The following is a 20,453-nucleotide window of genomic DNA, read 5'->3' as shown; positions in this document are numbered from 1 at the left end:
CACCTTGCAGAGTTTTAAAAAATGCTTTCATTTATCAAGGTAGAACAAAAGAACTTAGGAAAGACCCAATTTTAACACTATCACAACTTACTGTACCAATATGTCCTTTGGTTTCTCTTTGGCCACAGCACTCAGGAAAGGAAATTCACAAGCAACTACTTCAACTGAAAGCAAAGCAATCAAAAAGGCTTTGAAAAAGACTGAAGCTCTGAACATTACCTTATTTCTATGGCCCATGAAGAAGGGAATCAGCCACGAGTTACTGTATTTTTACTATCTTTCAAGCCGATGCTATAGATACCAAGCCCATTTTCATAGCTGTATTTAATAGATACACTACCACACTTTCAAAATAAAGAAATATTAACTTAGCTAAAATCAAAATTAACACACCAAGGAATGAGGATGCTCCCTGATAGAGGAAAGCTTAGATATAAACCACACTTTGCTAGGAATTTAGCAAAGATAAGATGGGATGATACAGTGAAACACCGAGCAGATGATTCACCACCAAATACTACCCCATGAACATAGCAAACTGAACTGCCTCAACTGCTCAACATCCACAATATCAAAAATTAGTCTGCAAGGAAATGAGCATTATAAAAGGTGAACTACTTCAATTTAGCAATAAGTCAACAGAAAGCATTTTCTCAGGGTGCACATCAAAATATTCTTAACCAGATACAGCTTCTGTGGACAGCAGCTAATCAACCAGCACAATTACTGTCTGAGTATAGTCTAAGTTCTCCTGCCACATCCATCAATGCTACATGTAACAAGCGTTACCTGACTTCAGCTGGACAGACGATCGTGGCATTTAATATACTATTGCTTCCCACACATTTAAGCCATTGGAAGATAACAGCAAGCAGAAGAAACTGAGGCACTCTCCGTTTGTTCCACATGCAAGATGCAGACTACACAAATGCAAAATACTTTGCACTGGAACCTGAGCAAAACCCTCCTATGATCCATTCTACCAGTGGAGTTAAGTGGACTAGTAATCTCCAGCAAAGAGACAGCAGCAATTTAACGCACCAGATAATCACTATCAAAATGACCACAGGCTAAGACCTGGGTTGCAAATGCTATAACACACCAGTACCAGCTCGAGGCACAAAAATCCTTCACAACGTATGCTCAGAATGCAACTACACCAACAGTCTTGCTACTGACAAAAGCTGTCTCTCTGGGGAAGGGATGTTGCTAAATAAAGGAAAGGGTGGCACAGGGAAGAGAGCTATGAGGATACCTACATTTGCAGGCTGTAGAGTAAGGACTCTGTTGAGCTGACAAGACCGTTATTTTTTATCATGCTTTCCCCCTACAAAAGCATACAATTTGTATGGGGAAACATTATGCGTGTTCCTACATTTTTGCCTGTTTATTACTATACTAAAGCTATTTCTGCCAGAAAAGACATGATCATAAATGCAATTTATATTTCAAACAAAAAATAAAATTTGTGGATGAACTAACAAAACTTAGGAAGTCAGGAGCCCAAGTACATTTTCAACCAACAGAGACTGCACAACAGGGGTTTTCCAAGTGCGTCTGTTCACTCAGACACATTACATCTGTCTCTACTCCAGACACATGCCCTTCACCACGGGCTGATCTCACCCAAGCACTAGATAACTGTCACAGCAGTACAATTGTACAGAACAACAGGCAGGCAGAAGCTGTGTTTCATCGGCATTTAAAACCTGGCCATCCAAACTGGAGTTGAAACCATTGCTCCTTTGCACACCATAGGTCTTCCATATTGCCAGTGTTCAGGCTCAGCAGATTGCCTCTAGCAATAAAGCACGGCTACGCTGCAGGAACGTAATGTCAAGACTCGCTCTTGAAACACTAAACTTTTTTGTGGTCCTCGTCAAATGGACCAACTGAAGATGGGGTTAATCCAAAGAATGCACTCTGCAAGACTGCACACTTGACAGCCCTTTTATGTTCCTGTTTGAATTACCAGTTGGTCTGGAAAGAACCTTTTGCTGGCTTGTCAGATCTGAAGTACTGCTATAGTGACAGAAGCACCAGTTTTAGACAGCAGCACCCTCAGCCAAAGAGTGCTCAAGCCAATGGAACAAACCTTTGAATTCACTGGGCTTTGGATCAAGCCTTCACAACTTAGTGACAGCGGCAGATATGTTAAGATTCCCCCACTCCTCTAAGATAAAAACAGTTCCTCTGTTTGAGAAACAGAGGTAAGAAAAACTATCCCTCTACTCAGAAAAAAAAAATATCTCTAACAATTCAACAGTAACAGGACTTTTCAGGAAATTCATCTGTACCCAAAAGTTACACAGTTCAATAAATACTATTGTGGGGTGAAGGTAAAGTCAGGCAGTTAACAATATAACTGCCAACACATGGTACAATCACCACGTTGGAGGCCAACCCTTATCTACATCATTGATCTTTCTGCTCCTGCTATCTACTACTGCATTAAATGTATCCTCCAGAAGATAAGCTCTTCCTAGTGTTGACATTAAACGCTGTGCCAGATCTAAAGGACAGAGTTCACAAGGGTAACTGCACTTTTCTTCATTGATCTGTAGACATGATATGACAGCAAAAACGCATAGGATTAATTTAAATGTTTCCACATATTCCAGTTATCTTACAAATCAATCACTGAAATGCAAGGAATAGCTGGATCCTTTGTTTTGTCCTGCAGTCTACTGCAGACAATCAAAAGCAATTATAAGAGTGCATGAAAATAACAATAAATAAAATATCATGGCTAGACTTGCAGTTGGACTTTCCACTTTGAAATCTGTCCATCCTCATTTAGGCTTCTTGTACTGGGGAATATAGAGTATGTGTCCTTCAAAAAGATCTTCAAAGCCAAAGGTAGCCTTTCTGAGCATGGATCAGAAGCATTAGGATTACCATCTGAGCGTAAAGTAGTAATCTGAAACTACTAAGACTACTAAAATGATTGAAAATTCCTCAATGCTCTGCTACACTGAAGTTACACACACACCCCCCTTACAATCCTGTAGTGCCTCCACCATGGAGGTTTAGAACATCCCGACAGCACAAGAAAACTTGCTCCATTTGCAAGAGGCAGCATCCCAAAGAAAAGGGCAACATCCAGAACATCGTACGCTTCCAAACCCGTACAAATACCACGATCTAGCCATTTCAACCTGTGCAAGGTCTAAACTCACATGATATGACCGAGCAATGAACAAAAAGAATCCTGTGTATTTCCCCCTCCTTGGTCCAAACTTGACACAAACTAAAATCCTATAAAATTAGATGAAAGGGACATCAATAGAGAGTTTAGTCTATTGTTCAACCTAAACCAACTATACTAGCCCTTCTCAACACACGAACTTGTTCTTAAGAAGTCTGTTACTGGTGGCCATTAAAGTACCATTGTTACTGTGAGGAAGTTAGAAGTTTAATCAGTGTTTTCCATGATGAAACTTAATCCCATTTCAACGTGCCCATCATGGTCATTGAAAATAGCATTTCCTTCTTACAAATCTTTTAAATACTTGAAATTTCTTACATTCCCCTTAACCTCCTCATCTCTTGCCAAAATAACTCAGATTTTCTTCCATCTTTATTAAGTTGTTTCCTCGAACTCTGATTATTTGTATTTCTCTCCTCTGAACTCTTTCCAAGTGGTCCAAATTCTTCTGGAATTTTGGCATCCAAAACAGATGCTGTCTGCACACGGAGAGTATACCAACAGCAAATAATGCCAACGGATTTAAACTTTACATCTCACAGACAATAATCCCATTTAAAGATCCCAGTAAGATATTTGCTTTTTCTGCAAACAGCATGACACTGACTCATGTTCAACTTGTGATCCAGTACACCCCCAGGTCTTTTTTCCAGTACCTAACCAGTTATTCCTCACCCTGCATTTGCACAGCTGATTCCTGCCTAAGTGCAGTACTCTGCATTTGTCCCTATTGAATTTCATCCTGTTTTTCAGGTCATTTTGAACTTTCATCATGTCCTCCAACACATAGTCCCTGAGAATTTAATAAGCACATTTAATCAGCCAGTTGACTGATGCTTCCATTAAAGGCAACCATACCCAGGACAGAACCCTTCAACATAACCTCTCATTTCAACACTGAATCAATAATTACTGTTCTCTGAGTAGGAACATCTACCCAATTTTGCATGTTTCCTAGACTACTTTCCTCAGATCATGTCTCTGTTTACTTATGAGGCCATTAAAATGTGGAAAACCTTATTAAATAAATAAATTAATCAATCAGGAGACAAGACCTCCACTGCTTCTGCCATAGCCACACAGCCTTCTGCTCTGCAATAAAAAGGTATTAGACTTTGGACACAATTAGCTTTCCCACAAATCAGTCCAGTCTGTTATTCTTCTTGTAGTTATCTTCCAAGCACTTGAAAATAGAATGTTTGCTATTAATTTCAACTGATGGAAAAAAATGAGATAAAGTGAACTGCCAGACTTCAACTCCTCTTCCTCAGTTCTCTTCTGTTACAACTCGCCCTTTGCCAGTCTTCTAGGACTTCTCAGTGTTTCTAGGTAATACTTTTGCATTTTTGAAGCTGTTTTGAGAATCATACAGCGAAGCTTATCAGGGCCAGCTGATGAAGGAACATCTAATGGAAATACACTCTGGTGTAAAATAGTACCTCACCATAAATATTAATAAGATTAAGCACCTGCATGACACTATGTTAGAGAAGACAAGCAAAATAGTCACTGAGCACTTTAAATGTTCCATAGATACATACGTTCTCCAGTGCATCATGAGACATTTTCCAATCTTCCTTGTGCTATTAACGTACTTTTACAGGAACCTTGGTAGCTTTTATGCGTCTTGCTAGTTGCAATTCCATTTGCACTTTGGCCTTTCCAACATCTGCCTCTACTGTTCTTTTATACATCATCTTCATAATGTGACCTATTTTCACGCTCTACATATCTTTTTTTCTTGCATCCAAAGTCAGTAAAAGCTCATGATATAAGTTGGTCTTACTACTTTCTCTATTTCTCAAAAGCTTTCCCATTTTGCTGTTCTGTCTCCTACCCTTTATAAAGATCACAAGCTCTGATGTTATAGCCATTGCCATTTATCACCTTTCATTTTGACACCCTCTAGCTAGAATAAAATCTAAAGGAGTTGCCATTTTTGTTGCTGTATGTACCTTCTAAACTGAAAATGTCACCACTACATAACTTTGATAAAGGTCAAAAAAGAGAGAGTTAGGTATTTTGATTTTGAAGGATTGTCTTTTGGTGTTAAATACCACAAAATCTCAATCCAACTAAAGTAGTATTGGACTTGCTACCATTTCCAGTACCTGGTCCTCTTCCAAAGAGTTGCTTTAAGATGAACAATGCAATGCCACAATTCTAATAAACCAGAACAACTTAAAGGCTAAATTCTTTCAAAGGAAAAAATACACCATGAAAAAAATTAAAATACAGAATGAATGCAAAATCCAGCTAATTCTGGTAAGACTGATAGGACTACAAGCACAACGACTGACACTGCACCACTTTGGAGCAAGCAGCTAAACTCCATGCCCACAGAGACCCCTTCCCAATCCCAACCTGTGCACAGTGCTCCATGCAGATCGTGCTGAAGTTACAGATTTTAGAAAAGGAGCAGCAACATACAGCACTTCAGATTTTTGTGTAGACCACATCCATAACCCTTGAGAATAACTGTGAATGACTCATCCTTTTTTATTTAAGTCTACCTTTCAGCTACCAAAGATTAAAAGTTTACAGTCTTATTTCAGTCAGGAATAAAGGTGTTAGACTTGAAGCTATAATATAACTACACTTTACTACAAACTGAACTTTTGTTCTCTGCTAAGCAGATTATTTAACAAAGGAAGTAGGTTTTTTTATGAATGAAAACTATTTTTAGCTCATTGTATAACAGTGAAAGGGAAACACTTTAGCATTACTGTTATTTAAATATTTTTTTTCTTTTTTTTTTAAAGTGTCTAATTGGGAAATTTGGATTTTTGAACTAGGATTTGTTTTGTACAAACGCCTCCATGCTAAACATAACCAGATCCAAGAACTAGTCAGAACGTCGGCTTTTTGTTCGCCACTGAAAGAACACAAAACCTACTAAATTGCACAATATCATGCCTACAGACCCAAAGCAGGCTTGGCCATGCTTTGCTGTGGAGATTGGTAATCCCTGCCCAAAGAAGCATAGACACTCAGTTCTCCAATGCAAGTCTTTAAGCCATTCAAAAGACGAGTCAAAACATACACTGCAGAAGCATACACTTTTACATTACGCTGATGCTGTTTGGGCATTGAGAAAATCAAATCTAAGGAAGTATTTTTTTCTAATTTTCAAAACTCAGAGTTTTAGAAGAATTAACTAAAGGACCTTTTTTTTTTTTTTCTTCTTCCACAAGGTGTTAAAGGAATGAAACCTCTTCCCTCCACACCAGCTCCCATCAGGTTCATACCAGACAGACATTTAATAAGGAAAGCGTTAGAACGGTTCTCCCTGACTTGCTGCTAAAAACGCTTAAGCGCACCACTTGGACATTTTTCACACCAGAAGTAATAATTCCTACAACAGAACTCGGACAAGCCAAGTCAAAGTAATCCACGGTTGGTATTTTACAGAAATCAAGGAAACAGTATGTGAAGGTTTCTAGAAAAAGGAACAAGGGTGCAATAGTTAAGATGCTTGATGAAAACCTGGCCTTTCCATGTCAGTTCCCTGTTCTAGTACAGATTTTCCTCTATGACCTGGGCAACCCACTTGGACCTGGCTTTAACAATAAACAGGTATTTTACTTCCAGAGAATAAATGGAATTTGTCTCCATATCACTGAAAACCTGTGTCTTGTTGACTGTTTTATACTCTACACAGAAAACAGTGAGGATACTACCTCCTGAAGGCAAATGAGAAAAATTAATCAGCAGGCTCCATGTCAATACAGATTTGGTTTTATTATTATTTCTTTTTAAGAATAATTTATTAGGACCAGAGCGAAACAGCTTGTCTGATGCACCGTGCCTGTCACATGGCACACTAGCAGAAGACGACTGAATCACAAAGTTTCTCAATCATACTCAGTCATCGTGATGCAACTTCCCTCCCTGCTAGGCAGCCCCCACACTCCCTTGCCAGGCACTGCATGCTGCCTGACCAGGCAGCCAGGATCTTTCATCCCTCTCTCTTCAGGCTAGGGATGAATTAGCGCCTGCCCAAGTCATCAAGCCCTCTCGAGAGGAGAAACAGACAGAGAGCAGACACTTGATTCTAGAAGACAACTAAGAAAAAAATTAAGGGGTGAGAGCATAATGAGCTCCAAGTCTAGAGAGCACTACTGGGAGACACCAAGCAGAGCACCTAGAACAGCACCACTGTGCCTGGACAGTATTCAGGAAGGTGGCAGTTGCTGTCCAGCGGCTCTGCTGGAGACAGAGCCTGCAGAATTGCTCAGATCCCTTTCGCTGCTTTCTCCTCCTTGTGAGGCCAAAGCCAAGGTTAACAAGAAGATCTCTCTTACCCATTTCTGAAGCACTTTAAAAGCTGAGTGCTTTGGAGCACATCAGTCTTTCCCAGCTGACCTAGGTGCTCACACTAGAATGCTCCATGCTGCCAGAAGCCAGCATTCTTCCTCACCGGCGACACCAACAATACACAACATTTTTATTTCACCAAGCGACCTTAACAATGGCCTAAACTCTCCTGACTTCTAAGAAGTGTAAGTCACTATCAATAAATTTCCAAGTCAATTACACAGTTCAAAGTTTACATAGTACATCTGCTTTCAACTTTGTAAAGCTGTTTTTATAATCAGTCAACAAGAAAAAGTTGTTGAAGATACTGCTTACAAAGAAAATACTGCTTACAAAAGAGCAGTATGTGGTCTTTACTGTCACACTATATACCAAGACCAACATTTCCTCAGAGTACATGCAGTCAAGATTTATTGCTGTCACCCACGACACTACTACATGGACACTAAGTTTCTGAGGGCCTGACTTACACCATAGAGTATATTTAAATAACGCCAAAAAAAGCTGTTTCTCCACAGACTCAAGAAAATTCTACAGGATATAACAGTGTTGTACAAAAGCCAGTTTTACTTTAATACAAGGTGAAAGTAGCAACTCTTTCAGATACGATGGAACTGATGGGAAAAAAAAATATACCTAACCTGTCTGAAGAGCCAGTGTGTGGACAAATCTCATACATACAATGGCTGAGTCACCTACAATAAAAAAAAAAATACAGTCAGAGGAATGAATAGGCTAAATGAAACTTAAGCTTAATTGTCTTAGCTAAGAAAATACAGTAGTTCTACAGCAAAAACACATTAATGAACTTGAAAACTGGAAGAAAATTCTGAGCAAGCTCAGATGAAGAGGAAGCAGTCAGTCCTGGGGCCAGAAAACTATCAGCACTCACGTTAGAACGGTTTGGAGGTAACCATCTCCCACTGCTGGAGGCTACACCCTCTCAGCTGAGGGAGACAGCAGCTTCTTGAACGGATCCAAAAGCTGATTCTCCAACCACAGCACTTGCAGGATACAGAGATCCCAGTGGGCAAGCCAGAGCATCCGCGGCAGCAGCCAGAGCACCAGCCAGCTTTTAGAGCCAGTACTGCAGATACTCGAGTTCTCCCTCTTCACCTTAAGTATCAATGCAGTTTTTAAAACTGCCTCACCAATTCCCTTTCAATTCTCAGTGTTTAATTCACCTAGTAGTTGTTTATCCCTGAACAAGCATAAGCAGACCCCCTCTTTGGGCTAAAGCAGCGGTTGTCAGAGGTGCGTGCAGCCCGAGATCACCATCGCCACAGCCCGGCTGATGGAGAAGTACTCTGCAACCTTTGTCCACAGCAGCATAACGCGTTGACTCATCTGCTGAAAAACGGACGAGACGCGCTGAGCGCTCATCTCGTACTCTGCTGGGAAAGTTTCTCTCTGGCGCATCACCGCTAACGTTTCCAACCGACCCCGCCACGACAAAATAAAGTGACGTGTGCCCAAGCAGCGACACGCGTTATGCACCGGCATTCGGTAACCAGAACCCGCAGGCGGAACTGAAAGCCGGGCGGGGCGGCGGGAAGAAGCACGATCGGACTTCTGCCCGAGCTGCTGAAGATGCCACCGAGAGCCCAGGGCCCCCCGGGGGCAGACCGGCGCTGCTGGCGCGAAGCCGAGCAGCGGGAGGGGAGGGCGACCCGCCGGGCCGCTGGGAAGGCGTCGCACGTGTCCGGGGACCGGCGGCCGGGAGACCCCGGGCAGCCCCGTACACGCTCTCAGCCGGGCGCCCGCCCCTTCCCCGGGCGGTACCCCCAGCCGCGGGACCCGCTCCGAGCAGGGCGGAGGGGGGCCGTTATTCACGGCAGCGGCACCGCCACGACCTCCGCGCCCGGGCCGGGCCGCCCCGCGGGCAGAGGAGAGGCCGGCGCGGCTGAAGGGCGCTGCGGGCCGCCGCGCCGAGCCCGAGGCGGCGGGGGCTACGGGGCGCCGCTGGAGACGAGGCGAGGCCCGGCCGCGGCCCGGCCGCGGCCCGCCGACCCTCCCTCACCTGCCGGGCCGGGCCGGGCCGGGCCCGCCGCCCCGCGGTCCCACTCACCGGCGGCGCCCTCAGCTGAGCCCCATGCCGGCGGGGCGGGCGCGGGACCGGAGCGGGACCGGCTCTCCCCCGCCCCACCCCGCCCGCCCGGCGGCGCGCCCGCGGCTGCCTCGTGAGGCGCGACCGGATCCGCCGCCAACCGGCTCCACGCGCCGGCCGCGCTGGGCGGGGGCAGGGAGGGGCGCGGAAGTGACGTCGCCACAGTACGCCCACCCCCCCCCCCCCGGCCCCGTTCGTCACGCGCCGGAAGACCGGGGTGCCGCGCGGCTCCGGGGTTGGGTGGGGTCGGCGAAGGGGCGGGGTCTCTCCTGGGGAGGGGGCGGGGCAGCTGTAGGGTGAGGGAGCCCCGGCGGCACGCGGCTGCGGGGCGGGGGAGGGGAGGGGGGCCTCCCTGAGGGTCCCGCCGGTGTGGGGCAGCGCCGGGGGTCTCAGCCGGGGACGGCAGCGGGCGTCGGGCTGCAGGGCCTCGCTCCAGGGCGGGAGCGGGGGTCCCCCCGCCGCGTGCGCTGGCTGCAGCCTGTCCTGCGGTGCTGGGGGACTCGACGTTGCCCCCGACAGCCGCAGGGCGGGCATCCCTCGGAGTCGGGGGCCAGCCGCTCGAGTTACCCTCCGTTGCCGCGGGACGGGGAGCGGCACCGCGCGGGGTACCGGGCCGGGACCCCCAAAGCCTTGTTGGAGGAACTGACCCCGTCCAGCACAGGCGTTGAGGCCGTGGTGGGCTTGGCAGCCCGGGGAGCGGGCTGGTGCACGGCTGTACGACCACCGCGCACGGTACGTGGTGGTGAGAGACGGGCGGGGCACGGCCCGCGGAAACCTCCCCGTGAGAGATGAGCGGCCCCTCTGCGCGCCTGGGGTGTCCCCGCAGCGGCACCACCCGCGATGGACACATCCCAGCACCCCCCGTTTGCGAAAGCCAGCGGGTCGCTCGGCTCCCCTTCCCCTCGGCCGACAGGAGCGCCCGGGGATCTGTGCGCACCCGGCTGTCAGACGTGTGTACACCTGCTCTTAATAACCCGCCGCTGCTTCTGTCAACTGCCCGCGCCATCTGCTAGCGATCCGCCTATCTGGAAACGTAACGGTGTCCAAGGAACGCGCCTAGCGCTCGGCTGCGTGTCGTTCGCCTCATCGGCAGTCCTCTCCCGTGTCACAGCTCCCCATGACGTGCACGCCCGGGACGTGTGTGCGCTCTGCTCGCAGCGCCCAGAAGCCAGCGTTTCATTTCATAACATTTGCGTTGCTCAGAAGCGCCCAGCCGGGGAAGGCGGCTAGGGTGGCGTGCCTGAGGGCCCGCTCCATTGCTGCCCCACCGACTTGGGCATCTCTCCAGACACTGTATATCAGCAATTATCACTTCCAGGTAACATGTAAGGATAATCAATATTGCAAGGGCAAGAAGGAACACTTGGGTGACTTCACTAGACATACCCTCAGGTGGATGACAGGTTAAGTTTTTAGACGCATCAGTTAAAGGTTTTGAAGAGCACTGTAAACCACTTAGGGAATCTGTAAACCACCTAAATATAGGGTCTATATTTATTTTCACTTAGTCCTATTGTTTCCCATAGTTGTCCTCCATCGCGGATGAAGGGAGCTGTTGACTGTTGCATCTCATTGCATGCAACCCCAGCCGTGACTGAACAGGGGCTACGTCCACCTGGCAGAGCATCCCATCGCCCCAGCAGTGCTCTCGGCATCCCACGCCAGCTCCAGTGACCCTGTAACCCCAGGGTGAGTCAGCCCGGCACGGGGATCCAGCAGGAAACTGCCAATAATAAAAAGAAAAGAAAAGGCATAGTTTTCTGTTGGCCCAGTGAGTTGCACTGATTCACCGGGCAGGCATGTGACCACTATTTAAGGGAAAGAGAGGAAAAGAAAAGGAGAAACAAAACTGCTCCTTTTGGCAGCTGCCCATGGATCAGGCATAATGCTGAGCTGCTCTGACTCAAATCAGAATGGTTGCCTTCCGCTACCCAAAAAAAAAAAAAAAAATAAACCCATCTATGTTCTGTAAACGCATTAACTCTAGTACTGTCCCAGCTTAATTCTGTGTTGAGTGCATGCTTCATCAACCTCCTTACTGCTTTTGCCAAAGGCTGCCGTCCCTGCTTACCTGGGACACATCAGTTACTGGGTTTTATATAGTGACTCAACCATTACTTCCCCCAATTTTCTTGAAATTCAGAGATGCAGTACATGCTGAGAAATCAGTACTAAGGGTTTGATGATCTTTTCAGGCAATTTTAAAGATAATTTCACATGCAAGTTTTCCAGCCCTAGTTTTAAAGATGGATATTAACCAGTGGTTTTCATTCACTCTGGTTACATGTGGAAGACAAAAGCACCTCTGCTAAATCTGGGGACATCATTCTGTCCACTTTCCAGATGAAGAACAGAAAATTTTACTGAATAACTTCAGCTTTTTTTCTTTTTTTTTTTTTTACTGAAGTATTACTGTCTTTGTCTAATATCCAATCTAAATCACTGTACCTCAATGAAAGGATGGTGATCAGTCATATATATATTTTCACCAAATTTCCCCAATTCATTACCCTTGGTTGCAAACCATTGATTTGCCCATTGCTATCAGCTTGCCAAATTTCCACCTATTCTATAGTTCTTTACTGTTGTCTATACCTCCCCTTTTGAGCAGGATGTTTTGTTTCATTTTAAAACCAGAAAAGTCTCCTCTGGTGACATTGAAATTGTAAGCATTTGAGTCATCTAATAACACATTGGTGAAGAACTCCCCCCCCGGTTTCCATTCAGATCGTGCTGAAGTATTTCCCCAGGCTCGCTTTTGCTCATAACTGCTTTTAGCCTTGCAAACTTGGCAGCAGCGTCCCCAGTAGAGTCACATGAAGGCAGAGAGATTGAAATGGGTACCAGTTCTGCCTGGATATTGGTGGAAAGAGAAAGAACGGAGGCAAAACAGTTAAACAGAAGTAGCAGACATTCATACAGACCCAGAAACATGACTATGATGAGGAGAAGCCAAAGAGGAGATTTTTTTTTGTTTTGGCCTAAGCATTGACTGGTTAGAGGAGCCTACCATATGACTCAAAGGAAAAATATTATGAAGTTATTAGTGCTATTAAACAGAAGCTCTTATTCTGTCATTGCCTATTAGTAATAAGAGTAAAAAAGATTTGCTTTGATACATCCATTTCTATGTTCTTCATCAAAATTCCTTTAGTCATTTTCAATTACAGATTAATTTCTCATCACATTTTTTAACCCATCACATATTCTGATGTATTATCTTTATCCCCATTAGAAGGTTTCCCTTAACACCTAATTGCTTTTCTTTTTCAGTCACTGGCAAATTTGAACTCGTTTATTGCTTCACAAACCTCAAACCATGCAGGCTTTTATTAACGCAGAGATTAATTTTGTGGTTGGCACGTTCCCTCCACCCATCTCCTTAAGCTGTTGCTCAGCTGCTTCCCAGCTCTCCTGGCGTCACTCGGGTTCGTACCGCTGGAGGTGCCTGGCAAGCTCGGCTCTCCCGCGGCACCGCCGGCTCCAGCTTCTCCAGGGAAGGAACAGGTCACAGGGCATCACGAGTTATTTCTAGGTACACACCTAGCAATCGTGGTGTTCAGGGCTTTTAAAACGTCAGGTGTTCAACCTGGGAGGAACAAGACAAAAAAATTACGAGCGAAACAACAGTTTTTCTCTGTTCAGTTCACCTTAGTGAGACTGGTTAACAGGAGGAAATGAGCCAGAGCACGCAATCCAGCACCGTCACCGCTTCTGGAAATGTCACAGCCATTCACAGCTGGCGTAATTCCTCGAGACTTTGCCCAATAATGTGGGAGCAGCCAAGCAGCTTGGGGCTTGAGGACAGGAGCAGTAAGTCCTGCAGCCTTTCTTAACTGGCTTCCTGTAATTATTTTGATTTCATAGTTATGTATATTCCACCTGAACTTGAACTGGGTACACGTCCCACAATAAAACCTACCAACTCCTTTACAATTTTCTGTGACTAGAGCATTTTTCACACGTGACGTTTCTGGATTGCTCCCTCCCACCACCTTTTCCCCAGTGTCGAGGGCGTACGCTGGTTTCCGTGTCCGGCTTTGCCCCACCAAGCCCTGCGCTCTCCCAGGCGGCGGCACGCGTGTGCTGAACGACGCTCATTAGGTGTATGGCATTTGGCGAGTCTCAGGCTGACCAATCACACTTTATGTGCTTTCCCAGTCTGAGTATATCCACTGTGATCTCTCATCTTAAAATAAAAATAAAAATCCTTCAGGGCAGAGACCAGCTTTGTTACCTGTTGTGTATTACCCAGCTGACCAGAGGCCAAGGATTTTACGTGCTTCAGCAGTAGACAGCATAAATACCATTTTGGTTTAAGAACATTTGCAGTTTTTCTCCTTTGCACGTGATTTCTAAATCAGCCAGGACAAGAACCTATCTGGAGATCACATTTGTGTGTGAACTCTGTCTTGTGCCAAAACTAAGATATCCAAGTAGCAGAGAAAATAAATCAAAACCTACTGTTTATTTATTCAGTCTCTTCAATGCGTATATATTAGCATGTTTCACCCTGCCTTTTCTAGTAGGGCTGTATAAATACGTGCCTTAGCTCAAAGGAGGTTGTGGGACCCACCTCCACAGTGCACAGGCGCGCAGCTGGCCACATCTGGTCCCAGATGCTGCACGCACACCTCTGCCAGCCCTGTGCCACCAAGCACTCCCCAGGGACAGCCATGGGGCCTCTCGTGGGACACCTCTGGCCATGTTTGTTTGACTTTCCTGGCAAGGGTGTTATATGCTTAGGGGATGAAGTCCCTCTGGCCCATTCCCACTAATCCGCATCCATCCTTCAGCAAATAAAAAGAGCATCAGAAGAAAAGGGGACAAGAGTAGATAAGGCTCCATGCCTTCCCGAAGTCACAGAGGGGAAGGAGGTGGCTGTGAGTGGACATGACATTCCTCCTCCTCCCTTTATTTGTTTTTCCTGAGCTCAGTTGCTTGCAGGCTCTGCCAGCTGAGATTTTCAAGCCAGTAGGTTGGCAGCAGCAATGGCATCTCTGCCATGCCAGACTCTGGGACGCGGGCATGGGATCTGCATGGGAACATCTGACTCTTGTACCGAGCGCCAGAGCTTGTGAATGCACAGACAGGTATATGGTGACCCGTGAAATGGTGGTTAGCAATCCGCAATTACAGTTTCACTCTTCAAGAGGATGATTCACATGCAGTTGAAAGCCACAAGTCTTCAAAAGTCTCCTTTCAAAGCTCCTTGAACTACTTTGGCAAGGCTGAGTTGTTAAGCCATTTATTATCACTTCTCTGCCAGAAACAGCTTAAAGAGCAAATTGTACAAAGTGCCCAAGATTGTCACAGATGAAGCCTCTCTTTTCTCTTGTGCCACCCAATCCTTTTCCCCTCCTTTCCCCAGACATCCAGTTCTTCTTGGTTTAAAATAGCCTGGCTAGTTATTTCCATTACAACAGCAGCGTATCTAGTAAGTCACATGCCTCCAGCAGCAGTCAGAGTGAAAGGGGAATTCATTGCTCCATTTACTCAAACAAGATCTTAAACAGTCACTTTTTATAGTAGATGGAATAAATAATACTGTGCTTTCCCAGTCCCCTCGCTAGCCCCACGACTGCCCTGGGAAGCAGCAGGGGAGGTCACGCCTGTCTTCAGGTTATTCCTCAGGCCCTTTGAAGACTATTCCTTCCCCAGAAGTTACCATCCCCTCTCCTGGCTCCCTGCTGCCACAAAGCCATAACTGAATCACTGTGCAGCCACTTGGCCTGTCCTTTTTGTTGGTACTTGTCCCTTTCCCCCCTCCCCTCTTTATTTTAAATAACGCACAAGTCTTTCAGTCAACAGGACTGTCAGACTTTGCCTAGCCCGTATCATACCTAAAGAAAAGCGGGATCTGAGTGCCTTTACCTGCTTTCGCGCCTCCACCATATTATTTCTTACCGCTGCCATGCAGCACACAGCCAAAAGCTCGCTGATGGATCGTGTCCACCAAGGACACCGGTCTCCTGATGGCTTGCACAGGGCTTGTCACATCCAGTCCCCAGGGCTGGGCTGAAATCCTTGGGCACCACATCAGCACTGGTGATGATGACAGCAGAGCAAAACCTGCCGCACTATGAAGGAGGGTTGAGTTTGGCAGCAGTTGTCCCAATCAGAGGGAAAAAAATGCCAAGGGGACCCAGCAGGTACCTGCAAAACTACTGACTTCACTGGGAAGTATTTCAGTAGATGGGAAGGAGATCCACCCCCATCAACAGACAGCATAAACGCAATACTAGGTAACCTATTTACAGGTAAACTACCCCAGGACAGCTAAGAAAAATAAAGCAACTATCTAAACAGAGCTAAAAAAAATATGCAGGCAAACCTCAAATGCAAGACCCTTGAGAAATCATCGCTTTTACCTAGCAGAGTACATTTGGCAAAGGGCAAATGCTCTTGCATTTAATATTTGGCTGCAAGTAAGGAGACTGTGAAACAAATCTGTCTCTCGCTGCCCACCCAGCACAGAGGAGAGATTTAAGCTCTCTGGCAACTTTCCTAGCTGGAAAAGGAGATATCCTCTCCAGCTGAAGAATGCACACACACCACTAATGGATCTCGCCATCTAGCAGCGCGATGTTTTGATTTCATATTAGAATTGCTTGAAAATAGGGCCTTTAATACCTCTATTGTTGTACATTTCTCCCTCAAAGTATGTTTAAAGGACTTAATCGGACTCATTTCCTTAATTTCAAGCATATCTCTGAAAATGTATTATCCCAGGCTGATGGCATCAAAGAGTGAATTAGGAATAAAGCCAAGTGAATAAAAACAAAGATATTTCCTTTCAGTTACTGTGCAGCTTTCACAGGCTAGAGAGCATTAGAGCTGCTGAAATACCACCGGCACATTCTTCAAGATCTGCGAATTAGTGCCTTGCTTTTCTACCCTTGGCGGGAAGGGAGGCCGCGATCCCTGTTACACTTAGCCCGACAAGAGCTATGCTGCGATGAGCAGCTTTAGATCTGCAGCACCGGAAAAATGTCTTTGAACTATTGCTGTTTGTGTTCCCAGTTTCTGAGACATATTTATCATAGCAAAATTTCCCTATTGGACCAAAAAAAAAGAAAAAAATCTCTGGATTTCATTTTTATAGCATATGCAATGCTTGCTTTACCTTCCATCCTTTGATAGCAATTGCAGAGAAGCAGCAGATCTCGCTGAAGGTCCGTGCAGACCACCATCCTGTCCATCTCTGACAGGAGCTGGCAAACATGCAGTAAGGCCCTGAAGGGCATTGAAACCCAGGGTGAGGGGACAGCTTGCGTACCCTCCCATCAGGGGATCAAACACAAATCTCCCTTTTACTGCCATGCCAACGGGGACCAAAACATGGGCAGGACGGGGGGGCGTTCGGCATCCACAGCTTCTCCAGGGGTTCATCACAGATCTCAAACCAAGATGCCCCTGTCCTGCCAGGCTAAGGGACGACTCCTGACCGCTGCTGTGCCTGGAGACAGGACGCAATTTTAACAGCGTGGTCCAGGGCAGAGCAAGCAGAGTTATTGCTGAAGCGACTTATGCAACCTTTTTCTCACAGCACCTCCTGGGAAACCGCTCGGCAGACTGGCAGTCTGTGCTGTTACAACAAAGCGGAGGGCTGGGAAGCCTTTCTTCTGCTTCATGCTCTCCAGAGCAAGGCTGGGCCATGCCTGCTTTCAGGGAGCACACGGGGCCAGAGCCTGCGTGCATCTCCTCGTCTCCTTGGCACGGCACCTTGGAGAAGGAGGCTGAGCAGGTTACGCTGTCTGGTCATTTGGCCTCCCGTCAGTCATCCTCATTAATCGCTTTTCCATCTCTGCTATTTCAACTAAACAGGCAAAGTCCACAAGTTTATTCTGGCCTGAGAAGCCATGCTTCTGCAATGCCCTGTGCCGCCCCGGTGGCTCCCTGTTCGCCGCGCAGACCGGCGGCATCGCTGCCATCAGGACCAGTGAGCCCAGCCCCGCTGTGCCCAGCACCAGCTTGAACAGAGCAGGAGCTAAAAGTGCCGATGGGCAAAGAACATCTTGTGCAGGGGCCAGAGACGATCAGCTCACCCACAAGACACTGGAAAGCAGTTCCTAGGGCAGGCAGAAAGCCTTGGGAACACCAGCAGCACAGCCTGGTAGCCACAGGGTGACAAGAGGCGAGCAGCTCCGCACAAGGGGTGGCTGCTGTTGGCCTCGGCTCGGGTACCTGCACAGGGGTCTGTTGGGCACCGCAGCATCCAAAGGCTCCTGCTTGTGAAAGGCTTGGAGAAACCCAGGGCTACTTGCCACAAAGCCCAGGCCCCGGGCTTCTCGTCTCCAGCTCCCTTCCCTTCCTGAGCTCCCCAGGCGAGGCAGGGGAGTGTCCCCAGCACAGGAGCCCGGTTCCCCACGTTCGGGAAGGCTGGGTTCACTGGCAGGCAGCAGCACCCCAGGGCAGCAGGCAGAGCTGCACCGCTGGGGAGCCACCGGGCTACAGCCAGCCCCACGTGCAAACGTGCGTGAGCCTGCTTTACGAAACACAAGGCAAGATCATGTTTGAAGCTCATTTTGCTTGAAACTACAGACTTCAGAAGTTACTGCTTTTCCTTTGCCCCAGCTTTCCAAGCCATGCTGCTTGAGCTCTCTCCATCTCTCCAGACTTTCCTCAGCAACAGCTGTGCCTGGAGACAGCGCTGCAAAATGGGGGAGGACAGTCACTTGCAGACAGGAGCTGGGGTCGTCCATGCCTGGCCATGGTAGCACCCCACCTGAGCTCAGCAATGCTGCAGCCTGACAGACATGGCAACCCTAGGGTTTCTCCTTTGACCAGCCCGTGCCAGGAGATGGCATCCCCAGTACTCTCCCTCCCACAGCTCACAGCAGGGTGTCAGTGCTAGAGCCACCACGTCTAAGCAGCAGCTCACACTGAAAGAGAAGCTACTAGATCCTTTCCACCATCCCTTGCCCTCTGGGGTCCTTTCTTTTGCAACTGCAAGGAATTAGCGTAAGACATGACTAATTACTTTTGCAGCTCCACCCTAATGAAGCAAGCTCATCTGCCTTCCTGGGACAGGTTATCATGCCCTCACAACCATCTGGCTTCTTGATTGCTCCAGACACCTCTTGGGGCTCTGCAGACAGCACAGGCTCCAGGGCATGAGGAGACAAGTGGTTGTTGAGTAGCTATGGGGTAAAGCAGCTTTCAACCCCCCTGCCCTGGGCTGAGCGAGCAACAGCATGCTCTTCGTGGCTTGGAAATCTGAAGGGAGGACTGTGCAAGGAAGAGAGGTGCTTGTGTGACAGCACACCCACCTGCTCACACACACGTGCAAAGGTATGCACCCACATGCACTGCGCTGGGGCTTCCTGCAGCCTTCCCGTGAGGCAGGGTGGCATGTGCTGATGGAACCTCCCCAAAGGGCTGTGTCCATGGAGAGGATGTTCTCGGGGCCCTTGAGGGCTTCATCCAAGGCATCTGGCAATGCTGCTCCAACAGCTGTGCCTGGACTCTCCTGTCCACAGCTACAAAACCAGCAGATGTGAAGGTCACCCTTCGAGCCCGAAGCAGGCAAGCTCAAGTCACCCTGTGGAGCAGAGGACACTGAGCAAACATACTGAAACCACTAGATCTGCCCAAAACTGACCTAGTGCCAGCCCTGTCCCAGGCCAGGCCGATGACCTCGGCTGAGTATAGCATCCCCTGCACACCTCGCGGGGAGGGGGACCCGAGCAGACAGATGTAGCTGCAGCCCCTCAGGAAAAACCTCCACCAAAGCTGTGCCTGCTCGGAGCATTCCCACCCTGGCCATTGTTTTGGGAATGGCTGGAAAATGTCAGCAGGGCGCTGGGTGCGGGTGGGGGGTCAGGAAAAAGGAAAAACAGATGATTAGATTTTTTTTAAATCAGCCAATAAATTATATTAACTTTTCCATTGACCTTTTGTCGGGTCACATTATCAGACTGGTGAATGTGGTTCATGAAGATAGTATTATGCTCAGATTTCAAACTGTGCAGAAAGTGCATCCCAAGCAATATGCCAAAATGGAAACACTGGCTCTGCCGGTGGGTCTGCACGTTACCCTCCCAAGGAAGGCCAGATCCAGCACCTACAAATGTTATATATATTATTTTAAAGGTCTGGTTCCCAGGGAGGCTGGGGATTTCATAAGGTCTGGCTTTGTCAGTGGTGCCATTACTGCTTTCTTCCTGAGCTTGTGGTGGCACTGGAGCTGCCTGCGGAGGGACCAGCTCGCAGCTGAGATGGCCTTCCTGCCCGTGCTTGGCCAGCAAGCCGGGTGCTGACAGCTGGGGACGGGCACCTTTCCTCTGCCAGGGTAGGGACGCCGGCCTCGCATCACAGTGCCGCCTTTAGGAGGGGATAACGTTCAAAGCTCGGGAGGGAGGAGGGTGTGAGGGTGCAGCTACACGCATTGGGTGCCTGCAAGGGTAAGGGGGAGCACTGCTGATCCCGCTGCCCCAGCCCCGGGGCAGGCTTTACCAGGTGTCAGCGGCATCTTGCTGCGTTGTATCGGCTCCATACCATGAAGCCAGCGGTGACAGCTCATTCTGCAGCCATGGCACCTTCCAGGAGCAGGGAGCGTGCCAGCCCGCGGGAGCCAGCATGACCCCGCTGTCCCCGGGGCCAGGGCCGTCCTGGTCCTTGGGGCTCAGAGAGGTGCTCTGCCCCTCGGACTGCGGCCCCGGCACAGACAGAGGCCTCCTCTCACCCCCTGCCAGCCCAGCAAGACCAAAATTAGCCTCCCCTGCGTGTGTGCTGGGTAGAAGAGCCACAATTGTATCTCAGGAAAGCATTATTGTACTCCACGAGCCCTATCTTATCAGGGAGAGGAAAATGGGACTT

At 47.8% G+C, this 20,453-nt stretch overlaps 1 protein-coding gene and 1 long non-coding RNA gene across 6 annotated transcripts in view; both read right to left on the bottom strand.

Annotated features, from left to right (window-relative positions):
* The window catches only part of ATP13A3 (ATPase 13A3), a 60,757-nt gene extending 51,027 nt beyond the window's left edge, over positions 1-9,730 (bottom strand). For 2 of the 5 annotated variants that reach the window (XM_075761214.1, XM_075761217.1), the window contains exons 1-2: positions 9,594-9,730; positions 8,167-8,220 (exon numbers count right to left, since the gene is read on the bottom strand). In XM_075761214.1, the coding sequence (XP_075617329.1) occupies positions 8,167-8,204 (38 nt within the window). In that variant the 5' untranslated portion in view covers positions 8,205-8,220; positions 9,594-9,730. Of the gene's footprint in view, positions 1-7,512; positions 7,616-8,161; positions 8,221-9,545 lie in introns of those variants that run through there. The other 3 variants (XM_075761215.1, XM_075761216.1, XM_010307834.2) reach the window with 3 other exon arrangements.
* Positions 9,731-12,912: 3,182 nt separating this feature from the next.
* Positions 12,913-17,814, bottom strand: LOC142602928 (uncharacterized). Its single transcript, XR_012836786.1, has 2 exons — positions 15,507-17,814; positions 12,913-13,221 (listed from the first exon to the last, which is right to left on the bottom strand). It is a non-coding gene; the product is annotated as an uncharacterized LOC142602928 (long non-coding RNA).
* Between the last annotated feature and the right edge of the window lie 2,639 nt (positions 17,815-20,453).

This window comes from Balearica regulorum, chromosome 9 (assembly GCF_011004875.1).
Source record: "Balearica regulorum gibbericeps isolate bBalReg1 chromosome 9, bBalReg1.pri, whole genome shotgun sequence".
Lineage (NCBI taxonomy): Eukaryota > Metazoa > Chordata > Aves > Gruiformes > Gruidae > Balearica > Balearica regulorum.
Note: the sequence above shows the minus strand (reverse complement) of the source record. Positions and strands in the feature narration are given on the sequence as shown.